Source organism: Mytilus edulis, chromosome 7, assembly GCF_963676685.1.
Source record: "Mytilus edulis chromosome 7, xbMytEdul2.2, whole genome shotgun sequence".
Lineage (NCBI taxonomy): Eukaryota > Metazoa > Mollusca > Bivalvia > Mytilida > Mytilidae > Mytilus > Mytilus edulis.
Window position 1 is genome coordinate 57,220,864 of NC_092350.1, and position 16,298 is coordinate 57,237,161.

General features: G+C 31.6%; 1 protein-coding gene across 1 annotated transcript; it reads right to left on the reverse strand.

Annotated features, from left to right (window-relative positions):
* Positions 1 to 4,961: 4,961 nt before the first annotated feature.
* LOC139481853 (keratin-associated protein 10-4-like) lies at positions 4,962 to 6,744 on the reverse strand. Its single transcript, XM_071265368.1, has 3 exons — positions 6,671 to 6,744; positions 5,870 to 5,918; positions 4,962 to 5,340 (listed from the first exon to the last, which is right to left on the reverse strand). Exons 1-3 carry the CDS (start codon positions 6,720 to 6,722, stop codon positions 4,977 to 4,979), a joined length of 465 nt encoding a protein of 154 aa, XP_071121469.1. The 5' UTR covers positions 6,723 to 6,744; the 3' UTR covers positions 4,962 to 4,976.
* Positions 6,745 to 16,298: the final 9,554 nt, after the last annotated feature.

A 16,298-nucleotide genomic window follows, 5' to 3' on the forward strand; every position in this document is an offset into this window, starting at 1 on the left:
TGTTGTGTTGTTGTACTGCCTTTTACGACTATTAATCAACTGGTCGTAACTGGTTACGATGCACGCAGACTGAATAAAAAACATGATAACGAAAATATTATAGTGCGATGTTTAAATTGTTATAACGGGTAAAAGTATTATTTTATTTGTCTTTATGAATGTTACTTTTACGGTCTGTTTTGTTCATATTCACTAGACGTGACTCATGTTATTGTTCTATGATAATTTGTATATTCCTGACTATCATTGTTTTGTAATTCTTTAATACTTATGACGTGGCGCTGTAATTATACATCCCGTCATTGTCTTATTGTTCTATGATATAGTTTGTATTCTTGTCTTCTTTTTCTAATATGATTTTTATATGTGTTTTTTTGTAATTCTTTAATACTTATGACGTGCCGCTGTAATTATACATCCCGTCATTGTCTTATTGTTCTATGATATAATTTGTATTCTTGTCTTTCTTTTTTCTAATATGATTTTTATATGTGCTTTTTTTGTGTTTCTTTGATACATCCCGTCATTGTGTCATTGTGAAATTTTGTATTATCGTCTTTCATTTTTGCTGGTGTGTTTTGTCGGTATGCTTTTTTGTGCTTCTTTTTACATGTTTTTTGAGTTTGTATTTAATAAGATTATAACACAATGTTTACTGCTGTAACTGAAATTCTTACCTAGTATGTCAGTTTGTTTTGTTCATACATCATTGTCAATACCATGGACTTTGATGCGACTGTCATGAAAGTGAGAGTGAGAAAGTTAGCTAGTTATGAAAATGGTTTTATCCACCATGGTCTACACAAGAAAATACATGTTCCAATTCAGGAATATGGCAGATGTTATCATTTGGCATTTTTTGAGATTTTACTTATTGTTACGTTGAATGTCAGCTGAGGTTAATCCCATCATCTAACAATGTTCAGTAGTATTGATTGCCCTTGATTTGTACTTATAAAATATTCCATCATGTGTTTTTATAATGGCCCTGTTATATGTCCAAGGTCTGTAATAATGATCGAGGAAGTCTGTAATGCCCCGAGGCAACGCCGAGGGCCATTACAGACATCCGAGGCCATAATTACGGATCTTGGACATATAACAGGGCCATTATAAAAACACCCAATTCTTAATACATATATTAACCAACAGAACAAAAGTGTATGTGTTGCTTCCAACTTGATGTACTCTCTTACTCTTTTAATGACAGTTTAGTTTGAAAAAAATAATTTGTACTTCACCATGATAAAGCTTTAAATATACCAAATATCCAAGATATTTAGTTGAAAGAAGTTATGTGTTGAAAAACAGGATGAACAGTGATCCCTATATATGGTTCTTTAATGTTGGTTGATTGTTACTAAATTGAATAAAATACAAAAAGGTATTATACTCTTTACAACTTTTAAATTTCATTAACTTTATTTAAAAACCCTGACTGTGCTTAATACAGACAAACTGGGCATTAATACAGGGCCATTACAGAAAAACAGGGCCATTACAGAAAAACAGGGCCATTACAGAAGAAACAGGGCCATTACAGAAAAACAGGGCCATTACAGAAAAAACAGGGCCATTACAGAAAAATAGGGCCATTTCAGAAAAAACAGGGCCATTACAGAAAAACAGGGCCATTACAGAAAATATGTTATTTATAAAAAACAGTCATGTTTGGCAATAATGTACTTAGTTGGTTAATAATTCTTGATATTAGGGTAGTTTGTGAAGACTGTAAAATAATGAATTGTTTAATATTATTTTCTTAAACTTCAATTCATGTTTACCAATAGTAATGAAAATTTAATAGATACACTATAAAAAAAAGAAATAATACGAAAGTGTACATTAACCAAGTCATAATCAAATAGTATTATTCAGCAACTAATAAAGAAGAGCTTAGTGTTTATAAACTGCCAACACAACCGTTTGTGAAAATTTTTTTATATGTTCAAATGTAAAGCAGAAAGTAAATGTGAATGTGTTCAAATTTTATAGTAAATCATTATTTATATTGGATTCGATATAACGGGTACGTTTAAAAAATGTTCGATTCGCTTTTGTTCATGGTAAATGTTGTTATATCGAATGGCTCAAGATCATATTTGTCTCTGACTGTTTGTGTTTATAACGTCTTTACGCTAGATCCATTGGACATTGGATGTGTACTGATTGATATTTTAGCCTAAGATGCACGATTTTTCTATTAGTTGTTAGTGGCTTTGATTTAGCTGCCGGTAACAGCGAGTACTCTCAGATCTGTACTAGATGTCTTTTTGTTGTTTGGATATACAAGTATCCGGCAACGCCCACTCTGTGTTTTCGAATGATGTATTTCTATTTGTATCAACCCGATACATGTAAGTTAAGCATTTGTTACCTGATTGTTATATTTCGTTCTTATGTTGTACAGTAACACCACTGTCCCGGAGGAGGGATGGGATCCCGCTAACATGTTTAACCTCGCCAAATTCTTTGTGTATGAGCCAGTCCAAAAGTCAAAAGTCTGTACCTTAGTGGTTGTCGTTTGTTAATGTGTTACATATTTTCCTGTTGTTCATTTTTTGTACATAAATTAAGCTTTTAGTTTTCTTGTTTGAATTGTTTTACATTTTGTCAATCCGGGTCCTTTTCAAGCTGAATATGCGGTTTGGGCTTTGGTCATTGTTGAAGGTCATACGGTGACCAATAGTTGTTCGTGTTGTTGATTCCTGTGAAATTTGTCTCTTGTGGAGAATTTTCTTATCGGCAATCATACCACATCTTCTTTTTTTTATTTTATCAAAACATGCGTTTAATAGTACTTTAATCCTTGTGTTTTCATTTTCGCAGTTGTCGCGATATAGTCTTGATGTGCTGATGCGGCGTAAAGCAATCAACAATCAATCAATCTTTTTCGCAGAATTAACTTTAAACAGAAACGGATAATTTAAATGGGAATACAAATCATGTTTGTGAAGATTGTTCAACATATTCTTATGTCGGTTGCTTTATATTTTTAAACACAACCTGTTACTTTGACTGATTCCCTTTTTAGTAAAAAAAATATATTATTCTTGATTTGTTTTCTTGTTAAACCTCGACGTTTTTGTTATTATTCACCGATGATTTCTAATAGTATGTCCTTATTTTTTGGTCCGTGCTCCTGCTTTGATATAAATCGATGAGATTTCATCAATTTTTTTTAAATGTATATTATTTTCCTGCATACGCAATGGAGCCTTACAAAATCTTTTAAAATTGGTTTCCTGATGTCTATTCGATACAGACATATCAACTATAGGCATAGCGCATAGTGTGGAGTAAAATAAAGCAAGTTAAGTAAAAAAAAAAATATTGTTCAGAAGTTTGGAAAGTTTCCGTTTTTTTTCCCCATACACTTGTATCAGAATCTGCTCACTTTTCAGGAGCACCTGAGATCACTTAAAATTTTTGGGAGGGTTTTTGCTACTCAGTTTTCAGTTTTTTATGTTGTATTTTGTGTACCTTTGTTTCTTTCTAAGCGATGGGGTGGTCAGTTTAATTCGACTTTGAGTTTAATTGAATGTCCATTTGGTATCGATCGACTCTTGTTTTCAGACCTAAAGGAATACCAACACACTGTCACTTCTTTATCTAGCTGAAGCTTTTTTTTTCATTCTCTTCAATATTTGATTTTCTTTTTGTCAGCTTATTGTTTTGCGTGTCTTGTTAAGGATGTACACCTCTGAGGAGCCAAAAATTTCTAGAATTAAACTTTTTTTCTAAACCTGTTTTTTGTGTTCATATGACTTTAAAAAAATAATTGGTGAAGAAAAAATCATACGGTGGTGCACTTCTTTTTTTGCTACGGCCCTTTGAAAGTAACCAATTTTCATGATTTTCCCATTTTTCATCAGTTTTTACCTATTTTTGGGCTCTAATCATGAAAAAAATCACATTTCCACAATTAAACTTTTTGTCATACTTTCAATAAAGATGAAGGGGACCAATCTGAATAAATTTTAATTTCAAAAACTATAGGTAGGTGTTAATATAAGAAAGTTTTATCATATTTTGATGCTTTTTTGTGTCAAATTTACCATGTTGTCAATTTTGTGATTTTTCTCCGTTTTAAGTACAAATTGCATATTTTTTCAACTTCTTTGTTATAATTGATTGAAAACATACATATCTAAGAAATTTGAAAAGAAAAAAGGGATGTGGGATGTACATGTTTCTGGTAAAATCATTTTTTGTATCCCTCACCTATTTTCTCGATATTTTGGCTAAAAAGACTGACTCGATTGGTAATAAAATTTGAAAAATGTATTCATCAAAAACTACTCATTGGAAATACCCAATTTTTTTACAGAGTTGAGTTTGATCATTACATTTTTTAAATTCATTCATATTTTACACTTGTATCTCATGTTTTAGACATAATTCCAGAACGAGATTTCAACGAGACTGAACGAGACTGAAATGTCAGAAGAATACATCCTTAAGCGTACAGTATAGAGTTTACTCCTACATGAAGATTTACAAATGTTTGCGATCGCTTACTTAAAGATTCCTGCACATAGTTTTTACATTGACTATCATAAAACTTCTCCACTTTTTAGAGCATGGCAAACAAACAAGTTTATCATGCTTGATGACAGCTGTATACAAATGCCATTTGAAAACAAATGTACAAATCACGGAAGTAGTAATAAACCTCTGAAAAGATATTTTGATTTGACATATTAAATTGAACCTGTGCTGATTTTTCATGTAAGTCGTGTCAACAAATGTAAACTTAAAAAAATATCTTGAGCTGTTAGAACTTTTGCTAATTTTTTCCATACCTAAACAATGCAATAAATCTATGCATCTATGTAAGAACAATGAAAAAAATCCTTCGAAAGAATAGATAAAAATCAGTATCATTTAAAATGAATTTTATTATATTATTAATCCTTTTAGGCGTAGGAACTCAAAGGCAGTCTATCTACCAGATTTTTGCACCTGTTCCGCGCTTATTCCTTCTTGGGACGTATGCATTTCTTGTAGGAACAGGTATATCCTCCACAGCAGTCATTGCTTCGTGTACAAGTTCTTTCTTGGCATGACTTACAGTTTCCGTAGACACAGCTCGATCCATTACAGCAGTCTCTTGTCTTTTTGCATATTCTTGGGGTGCAAGACTTGCAGTTTCCGTAAACGCAGCTAGAATCATCACAGCAGTCACGAGTATTTTTGCATTTTCTTGGGTTACATGACTTGCAGGATCCGTACACGCAGCTATAACCAATACAACATTTATTTGACCGGCAACTATCGCCATTATTCCCACATTGTGATGGAGTTGGTGGTGTTACAGGTATTCCTCTCTTTACAAGTCTGAAAGATGGAAAGTGACGCTTTGAGAGTGATTTACATTCGTACATTATATAACAATTATAATAAATTAAAAAATAGTCTAATTACATTACATTTTTTTCCGGTGTTTAAGTAAACAAATGCATTAGATTTTACTGGTCAAAATAATGGATACATTCCGATTATCATCTGCTTATTGATATTGTAAAATGTTAGCCTCAAGTCACAAAAAGAAACTGTGTGTCAAGTGAGCACAGCTAACGCGCGTTATAATTCTTATAAAAAGCTTAATTAAAGTCCGAAATAAGTTTGTATCCCCTTTCTTTTGGTTTTAATTGTCAAGGTTTTTTTTTCTTCTTCTTTTATCAAACCATTCTAGAATAGCTGTAATTGACATATCAAAATGACTATATCTATACTTTATACGTGTTTGATAAATTTGCCCCATAGTTACTTTTGGTATAACACAAGTTTCCATCCGTATAGTTTGAGATACAATGTAAAAAGTACAAAAATACAATGCCATTCTTCAATTTAACTACGTACTTACTTGTGAGCCAGTTCATTATTCTCCATCATTTCTTCGACTGCCATGGTTGCTGGAAGAAAATATGTTTGATATACACATTTCATTATCGTGGCTAATACTTTTTGTACATCCGACTCTTAAAAATCACTGTATTTGTATCCTTATTTTCAAAAACATTTTGTTATGTAATTATTTTGAATAGACAATGACCACTGCATAAAAATCATTTAAGTTGCCAATTATGTTAATGGTTGTAGCAATTTCATTAACGTTAAACGTCGTACGAAAGTCACAATTTTAATAATTCGATATAAGGAGATGAGGTATGAGGGACAATGAGACGACTCCAAATCACAATTTATAAAAGTTAACCAGTATAGTCTTTCATTATATGTTACTCTGACATTCAATACAAATTTAATGTATATATCATTAAGAAAATTGTCTGATTCAAGGGAAATCAAATATTGTGCTTTAATCTTTGAGAAAATTATTTTAATACTTTTAACTACAAATGTAATACTTCAAAACAGCTATTATACGACCATGCGGTGCAAACTGTATTTTTAATATATATTTTTCGGAAGACTACGCTTATTATTATCAAAATTATTGGGTAATAAAAACTGTTTCTTTCCACGTTACACTTAAAATCAAAACATTATATTATTAATCAGTTATATGTGGGATATACTTCAATAAGTCAATTACAATGAATTAAACGAAACAAACGAAAAAAATTAAATCAGCAGGAAAAGAATCACGCACTTGCAACTACACATTGTTAAAATACACAAATACGTCTCTTGTTAATTTATTTACCTCCTATGAACACCAACAACAGACTGGCAACTACACAAATTGAAACCTTCATTCTTCGTGTATCTCTTTTCTGCAAGACACTACAAAACACATACGTATTTCTTACTTAGTAATATTTTCATTCTAACAATTCTTAAAATTTGTTTTTATTTTTTAAATGAAAATGATGATTTCAAACAAGTTGACTGACTTACATCTTTTTGTATATAAACCTTATTTTTCTGCGCCTTTATTTGCACTAACTCGCTGTTTAAATCTGCATCTCAGTCAAAGAAAATATAAAGGAGTTGAGCGACTTGTACCACAAGGTATAGGTTTAGATGGTACAAAGTAAAATAACAAAAGAAGTTCTATATCAAGTAGCAAAATACAAGGACAAACAAATTGATTTTTTTTCTTTTTTAAACAAAAATCGTGAATTACCCTTGTTTTATAACTAGCTTAACCTCTCACTTGTATGACAGTCGCATACAATTCCATTACATTGACAACAATGTGCAAAAAAAAATCCAGACATTATAAGTAAAAATAAAGAAAAAATAGGGTACAGTTATCAACATTGTGATCTTAATCGCTACGACATAATTAAATATGCCAAAACACATAATCATAAATGAAAGACAAGAAAACAAACAATTACCACTAAAACAAAACAAAATATTGGCGAGTTGCATAAGGAAAGAGGAACGACAAACGGATAATTTAAAAAGTTTACTAAATAGTTGATAGTTTCCAAAGACAAATTAAAGAACTCTGTAATATGTTGTTAAGATCAAAAATTCAGTACTTCGAATCTATAATTTGCTATATCTTTTTCTTCTTATGATGACTGAAATTGTACTTACGATAGCAAATGTGAGTATTGCTGACTAGAAGACTTCTAACTTAATATCCACTTTTCCCGGCTTTTATACTGGATTTTTACGCTTATGGAATTTAAAATCTACTGAAGAGATAGTTTTTTATACATACTACTGCGTCGTTCGGGCTTGCACGTCTATTTATAAAACTGGTGCTAACCAGTTCAGCTTACACAGACATGAAATATTACGAATACGTAATTAAGATAGTGCGATGTTGAAATTGTGACCTAAATTGCCAGATGAGGAAAATCTGCTTGCCTTGAAATGAAAACCACGTTGAGCTCAGTAGCATCGATTGCTTTGTAAACTTAACTAAAGACATTCCGACATTTATTTCATCATATTGTTAGGATAATACGTGTGTCCTGGCTTCAATACTGAGGTATGATATAACAATTGTAATGCAATGGCCGGTGTAGTATTAATTTACTTTTTTTCATATTGAATTAATGATTACATATTAGTTAGGATATCATTGATATGATAAAATACAACAACACATGTACTAACATTGTATCAACCAACTATTTAAACCTTTGCATTTTGCAATGTTGTAATGACATGGTGTTACAATTCAACGTTCAGTATTGAATAAGCGAAAGTATCAAAGACTAGATGAAGGTAAATTATTTTAAAAATAGAGGAAACCATAGCGTTATTCCCTGCCTGATCGACAATTCTACACTTTATTTAAAAAATAGCATTGTATTTCGTTTCAACATTTAGTTCACAGATCTGCTTTTGTGTAATGTTAACCACATCATACTACTTTTACGTGTAATTTGTTGAATTAACAAAATAGGTGTCACATGTTGAGCATTATCCGAAATTACCAGTCTAATCTGAATTCTTTTTTGAATACTGTTGTTGTCATTTGGTCGTTTTTCGTGTTGTTTTAGTTTGGCATGACTGTACAATTGTTCCAACTTGAAAGATAAACCATGACACCGAGTCTTTTGGCATATATATCGTAAATGCAGGCTATTATCTAATTTAAAAAAAATGAATGTACTATGTTATCTGTCTATGAAGAAATAACATCAACCATGTGGTGTAAACTGAAAACATGGCGCAGCGAGTTATTTCACAGTGCACACCACATTTTTTATGTTATTTCGAATAGATAGAAAAAAATATAGTAGTCATTCCTTATAATTTAATTATAAGCTGCAGTAAATCCTGAAAAAAAAACGTTGTTGACGTCCCTGTCAAATGATAAAATTATGTTTATGAGCTGATAGACAAAACGTTGTCAGCCAATCAGAAGACACGTTACATCCAATATCAAATTATCAAAAGATAAACTCCTAACTACTCTACTGCCTGTCGATTCTTTTATATTTGCATGGAACAAGTCATGTCTGCATTGACTGCCTATGACATTAAACTATAAATCATGGGATGTCTTGAAGTTGATTTTAGCCCCTGATGCATGATTTCTTTTATTATTGATAATGGTTTTAGGCTTTTAATTAGCTTTTAGTAATTGCTAGAACTCTTATATCGTACATTCGTGTTACTGTGATCTACTGATATAATTTGTAATGCATTTTTTAGTTATTTGATGTTTTCCTATTTATCGTTAAATCTCGTCTCACTATTTTCAATAATACCACAGTTGATACGTGTTAGGTATAAATATAAATGTTCACTTACTCGTACTATAATTAACCAAACTATGTTAACTTTTTTGTGTTATATGTCTTTTTATTTAGCTAAGCAATTTCAATTGATATGTTTTATTTTGTCTTGCAATTTAGTGATGTTCTACTATTGTTTCATGTTAGGATGAAGGTTGGTACATATTAAAACATTTAATCCTGCTGCATTTGGTTGCACCAATTCTATGTGAGAAACCTGATATTCAGTGGTTGTTGTGTGTTGAAGCGTTCACACAGTGTTTCTCGTTTGTCGTGTTTTCGTCTAGATTATACCGTCGATTTACCTGTTAGAATGGTTATCCACTAGTCGTGTTTGGGGTCCTTTGTCGTTTGGTGTTCAGTGTGAGCCAAATACTCTGCTTTCAATGTCGTATGCCTATAAAGGGTTTTTTTTATAAAATTTTGAATTGGTTGGAGAGTTGTCTCGTTGGCGCTCAAACCACATTTATTATTTAGTGAGCTTGTGAACACGTATTACTAATAAGCAATGTAACTTTACTATTAATAGTACGCAAATTTGCCTAACATACTTTTTTGGAGTAACTTTATGTTTTATCTGTTTGTGCCTTGTGAGTTTGTCAGTGTAAACCCGTGGGGTAAAAATGTCTGATTGTTCATTAATCGTGTTTCAATATATTTCAAGATACATTTGATTACAGTAAACGAACGGTGGGGTCAAAATGGTCAAGCTGCATACATTAGACTTCATGCTAATGTCAAGCAAGCATGCTTTTTATGGTTCCTTACTGCCAGTAAACAGATATGCAACAAAATCATTGTTTCTAGGAATACATCACTATTAACCATTAGCCGAAGGTTGAGACATGACTTTTACACGTACAAATGTAGGTACTTTGCTGGATAATATTAGATAATAGGTTAATAACAACTATGTATCAATAATTGCTTACTTACAAACCTAAGTTATTTTACCAGAAAAAGTAATCATTACTGCAATGTGGGGCTTTATGTTAAGATTATGCTACATTTTGTTGGCCTATTGATCGAAAGAACTCTTTATAAAATTTCGGAAAAAATATCCTTGAGCTTAGAAATCCTCTTGTCGAATGTAAGCATTGAGGCTAACATAAATGACAAATAGTAAAAGAGACTGGTTTTACGTATGTAAAGGTAAATGTAATTGTTTGACAGTTTGATCTGTTTTTCATTTGATGATAAACACAAAACATCATCATTCACAAGAAGAGAGTCGGAACACATGTCACATCATACCGTATAGCGGGTTATTTTCGCGTGTGTAACATTTAACGATTTTCATTTAATAAGGTATACGAAATATTTTGGCGGTTATTATTTTGGTGGATTCAAAATGTGTATCAACACGTACACTTTTAAATTGACGGAATTTATTTTAGCGATTTTGTTCTTTCCGCAATAATAAGCGAAAATTACACCCAGCGAAAATAACCAAATTTACGGTATTTACCCACTACATAAAAATGGGTGTATTAAAAACAAAACTGTATCCTTAAATGTGCATTTGAAAACGTTAAAAAATGCGGTACACATTTTATCAGTAGTTAAAGTTTGCAAATAGATTATGGCCGCCATATGAGCAGTTGCCCAAATGAATTATGGGCGGTATAAAAATCATCCAAAAAAATAATGCATCGAAAATGACCTCTATGAGCTGGAATGAGAAAAATGAGAGAAAAAAATATGAAAAAATTGAGAATACATGTGCTGCAGAAAAACACTGGAGTAATTTCTACTGATCATACTTAAGGTGGCTCGGGTGTCTTCTGACATAGGGGGTCAAACAAAACAAAACACCAACAGAGAGTGAAAAGAACGCCATTTGACCCACATGTTTCCAAAGCAACTCAAAAATGAAATTAAAAAGAAACGATTAATCAATATACTGTAATAAAGATATCTATATTTTAAATGTTATTTACAATAAAACTCATTCGCACACATCTGTCACAAACAAAACAAATTTTATTTCAAATCGCATGGTGCTAACGAATTAAAACTGGAGCCTCGAAAATTTACTAATTCATTGCTGTTACTAAGGTTTACACACACACACTCCTTTCGTAAAATTTGAGCAATATACTGATCATGATAGAAATACTAATTTCAAATTTGATCAAATAATGAAATTCATACCAATGTTTGAAGAGGAATATAAACAAAAATTACAATGACGCAATGTCGGCACTAACAAATTGGAAAAAAATATTTTATCGAAAAAATTTACAATTTCTGAGTAGTTTGATAACAAGTGAATACCAAATTTTTAGAATAAGCGTACACTTTAAACAGACTCACTGACAAACCACAGCATTGTTTAAACAAAACATTGATGCTCATATAGTTGCTTCAAATTAAAAGTCCTTTAATTAAAATTACTGATAAAAAATCTTTACTCATAAATACAAATAAAAAATGAAAATAGAATTCAAACAACAAACGATAAGACATTACACAGAAGTTACTAGACTCACAAAAGAAATATCACAATAAACTGCATAAAGGTTTGATGTATAAATACCGAGACGTGTCATGTATAAATACGAACTCAATCGCTAAAACAGTCATTTAAATCCATTTAACTGAAATAACTTATTATTATCTTAATTTAAACTTACATAAGCAAAACGAAAATAGAATTTAAACCATAAACCACAAAGACTTCACACAGCATTTAACCAGATTTACAAAAAAAAAAACATGGATACTATATAGATAACAATTTCAAATGTGTATAGGAGTTGCTTCATTTCTGTTTTTTCTTTGTAAATTGTTGTGTTATAGATATAGAGGCAACTTTAATTGGGTTATTTGTTCATGTCATGGACTTAAAAAATGACAATACTGTATGTTTTTTTCTCTTTTCTTTTTGTTGTTGGCCGTACGGTTGTACCAAGTCAAAAATATGACATTTGGTATCCATTCGTTTGATGTGTTTCAGCTTTTGCTTTTGGCATATGAGTAGGTACTTTCCTTTTTGAATTATCCTCTTAGTGTGTTTGTGATTTTACTTTTGCCTATAATTGCGTACATGCATTTCATTTGGATAGTTGTCTCATTGGCAATCATACAAATACCACGACTCCTTTCTTATCATATTTGTCGCAGACAGATATAGTGAGCACGAACAGGTAAACATTTCAAATCATATATTAATTTTGCACTACGACATGCATATCTGAACAAGATGTCAGGGCCTGTTATTGCACGATTGAGTGTTTAAGTGTCACACTTCAAAGAGTGTAACACAACAAATGTACACGAACGATGCGATATTAGTACATTTCAATTGGTCAATAATTAGGTCATTCATTGATGTCTTTCAACGATTTAATTTAACATGTTCGTCCTGTTTAAAACTTCTACCTTTGAGTGACAAAGATGATCACAAAAGGTCAGCAAAACATTGACTTTAACGAAATAATAAAAATATACTTTAATATGATTAACAGCGGGATTTATAAGGAAACGTCAATTCTATTGTAACTACGTTATTTTTGGGGTTTTGGGTTTTGCAAACAAAAGATAAATTACCTGTAAAAAGTGTTTATAACAAAAAGAAAGATTTGTGTTTTTAATATGCGTCACTTTAAGATATATTGGGGTTTGTTGTTTTTTTGGAGGGGAGGGGGATTTTGGTTGCACATGATAGTTTTGTACATGTATACGAAATAATTAATGTTCTGATAAATGAAAACAATCAGACATGGATAATTTATTTACAAAACCTGGGGAGTAATCCAAAAAGGACAAAAAGTTAGTTGTGAGAAAAATTTTACTTCAGCAGCAAAATTATTAGACACAAACAAAGTATTCTCGATTCTCGGTTTTTTAGAGAAAAAAAGACAGTTTCTGGAGGCTTTAATTTAGTTTTAATGATTTTATAGTACCTTTGATAACTATTAACACCACTGGGTCGATGCTACTGCTGGTGGACGTTTCGTCCACGAGGGTATCACCAGCCCAGTAGTCAACACTTCGGTGTTGACATGAATATCAATAATGTGGTAATTTTTATAAGTTTCCTGTTTACAAAACTTTGAATTTTTCAAAAAACTAATGATTTTTTTATCCCAGGCAGATTACCTTAGCCGTATTTGACACAATTTTTTGGAATTTTGGATCATCAATGCTCTTCAACTTTTTCTTGTTTGGCTCTTTAAACATTTTGATATGAGCGTCACTGATGAGTCTGATGTAGACGAAACGAAATGCGCGTCTGGCGTACTAAATTATAATCCTGGTATCTTTGATAACTATTTATAGTATTTTATATTTCAATGATGTATTAAGTGATGCAGGGAATCGTGTTTATCTTTACTGAAAGGTGACCTATCCACCAAAAAGTGTAGCAGATTACAGTAAGACATGTTCAATTCATAATTTCTACATGAAATAATTAGCAAAGACCCATCGAAACAACATTTGATGCAAAAATTCAACTATACTTTAGATCTTTGGATGATATATTGGCTCTCAATAATGACGACTTCAGTATGTATACTAAAGAAATTTATCCTGTTGAATTTACTTTAAATAAAGCTATTACTAACAATGACCACTGCCCTTTCCTCGATCTTGATATCTATATCATTAACAGGAAGCTTAATACAAAAATTTATGATAAAAGAAATGATTTTTCATTTCCTATTGTTAATTATCCATTTTTAGATGGTGACGTTCCCTTGTCACCATCTTAACGTGTTTATATATCTCAACTTGTACTATTCGCTCGTGTATGCAACAACTTATTAGATTTTAGCGAGAGAAATTTATGTATTACTGAAAAATTATTACACCAGGGTTTTCGATATCACAAACTGGTCAAAATATTTACTAAATTTTATCACCGGTACAAGGAAATAATTCAAAAATATAACTCAACATGCAGACATCTTATACGTTTAGGTATTTCACATCCAATTTGTTATGGTAGTATTCTTTACAAAGCAAAAACATGTCAGTATTCACCTCACAAGCTTACAAAACCTTTAAACAGACTTATTAAGAAGGAATATAGTTACGATACTGTTGTCAGGTCAATAAAGATTGCATATGTTGGCTTTAATATTGATTCACTTATAGTATCTTTGCATTGGAACTAAACACATTTATTTTGTTTAATAAAACAGTTGTTGGCATGACACGGGTTATGTTCTTCTCATATATTTTATGATAGTTTGATACTAAACCTCTGACGGGAGGGAGTGTGCCTGAAATTCATATGATGAAGACATAATCTTTCAATCAGTTTAATTGAGGTCTGGAGCTGGCATGTCAGTTAACTGGTAGTAGTCTGTTGTTATTTATGTATTATGTCATTTTATTTATTTTCTTTTGTTACATCTTTTGACATCGGACTCGGACTTCTCTTGAACTGAATTTTAATGTGCGTATTGTTATGCGTTTACTTTTCTACATTGACTAGAGGTATAGGGGGCGGGTTGAGATCTCATAAACATGTTTAACCCCGCCGCAATTTTGCGCCTGTCCCAAGTCAGGAGCCTCTGGTCTTTGTTAGTCTTGTATGATTTTTAATTTTAGTTTATTGTGTATAATTCGGAGTTAAGTATGACGTCCCTTATCACTGTACTAGTATACATATTTTTAGGGGCCAGCTGAAGGACACCTACGGGTGCGGGAATTCTTGCTACATTGACCACCCATTGTGGCCTTCGGCTGTTGTCTGCTCTGTGGTCGGGTTGTTGTCGCTTTGACACATTCATCATTTCCTTTCTCAATTTTATGTAATACAATGTCTATTTGTTCGAATTATATAAAAGAACCACTATTGATCTTTTAAGTATACATGATACTTTGATTACATTTTTGGACTATAATGTTTATAATTTGTTAGATAGAGTTATATATCTTTTTGTAACTCAACCTCACCGTTATTTTTATTTCTTGGTGAATTACAGTTCAAATCTATCTTAAACTTTCCGCTTTAACTAAATCGACTAGATTCGCTTTATGTCGTGTTTTTACTCAGACACATATGGTTTAAACTCATATGTCGTTCCCTAATGTATATATAATATAGAACGTTTTACCTTGCACAGACCTCGGGTGATCTTAGGGCAAAAAAAAATTTAAATACATACAAAATATGTATTGAAATCGATCAAAGTTAAGAAAATCCAGAATTGAAAGTAAAGCATGGCACCACACTGAGACTTCTTCACGTAAATGCGTAATGTCTTTTGGTTAATGCTTTATTTTTCCATTTTTTACTTTATTTTGTTTTCAGTTGATGGTTTTCTTACTGAAGACTTTCTTTTACTAGTTTGTCTATATGTTTAGTGTTCTTGTTTGTTGATTATATTAAATATTGTTGTCAATGGTTTCAAAACGAGAAGTCGACAAATATATATTATATTAAAAGTAGTAAATGTATAATAGTTTTTATAACAGCTGTATTTTATGCATGTAAGAATTTAAAGAATCGTTACAAAGTCATGAAAGGTGAAATAATATATGAATAAGCCTTTAATATACCAACAAGCCAACCATTGTATCCATGTTTTTTTTTCAGTCTTACTTTTCAACGAGTGCGAATTTAAAATTTGCCATGAGGATTTGCTATTCTTTCCTTACCTGGACAGTGTAAAACATAGAGATAGGAAATCGTGGTATGAGTGTCAATGAGACAACTCCCCAAGTCAACAATTTATAACAGCAAACGATTATAGGCCAAGGTACGGTCTTCAACACGGAACTTTGGATCACACGAACAGCAAGCTAGAAAGGTCTCCCAAAAATTACTATAATTGAAAAACCAATCAAACGGGAAAACCAACGGTCTAATCGATATATATATATAAACGTGAAACGGGAATCTCTTATGAACCACATCAACAAACGACAACTACTAATTAACATAAACATCAGCTTCCTGACTAATGACAGGTTCAAACGGTTGCAGCGTGTTTGAACTTTTTAATGGTACCAAACATTTGCCTTTAGCTGAAACAATAGTGTAACATCACAACATAGAAAGACACACTACAAGATATCAGCTGAAAAGGCTGTATATATGCAAGAACACATTTTAAAGTGATCTGAAAGAATATATACGTATAAGTGTCATTCAACCTGAATTTTATT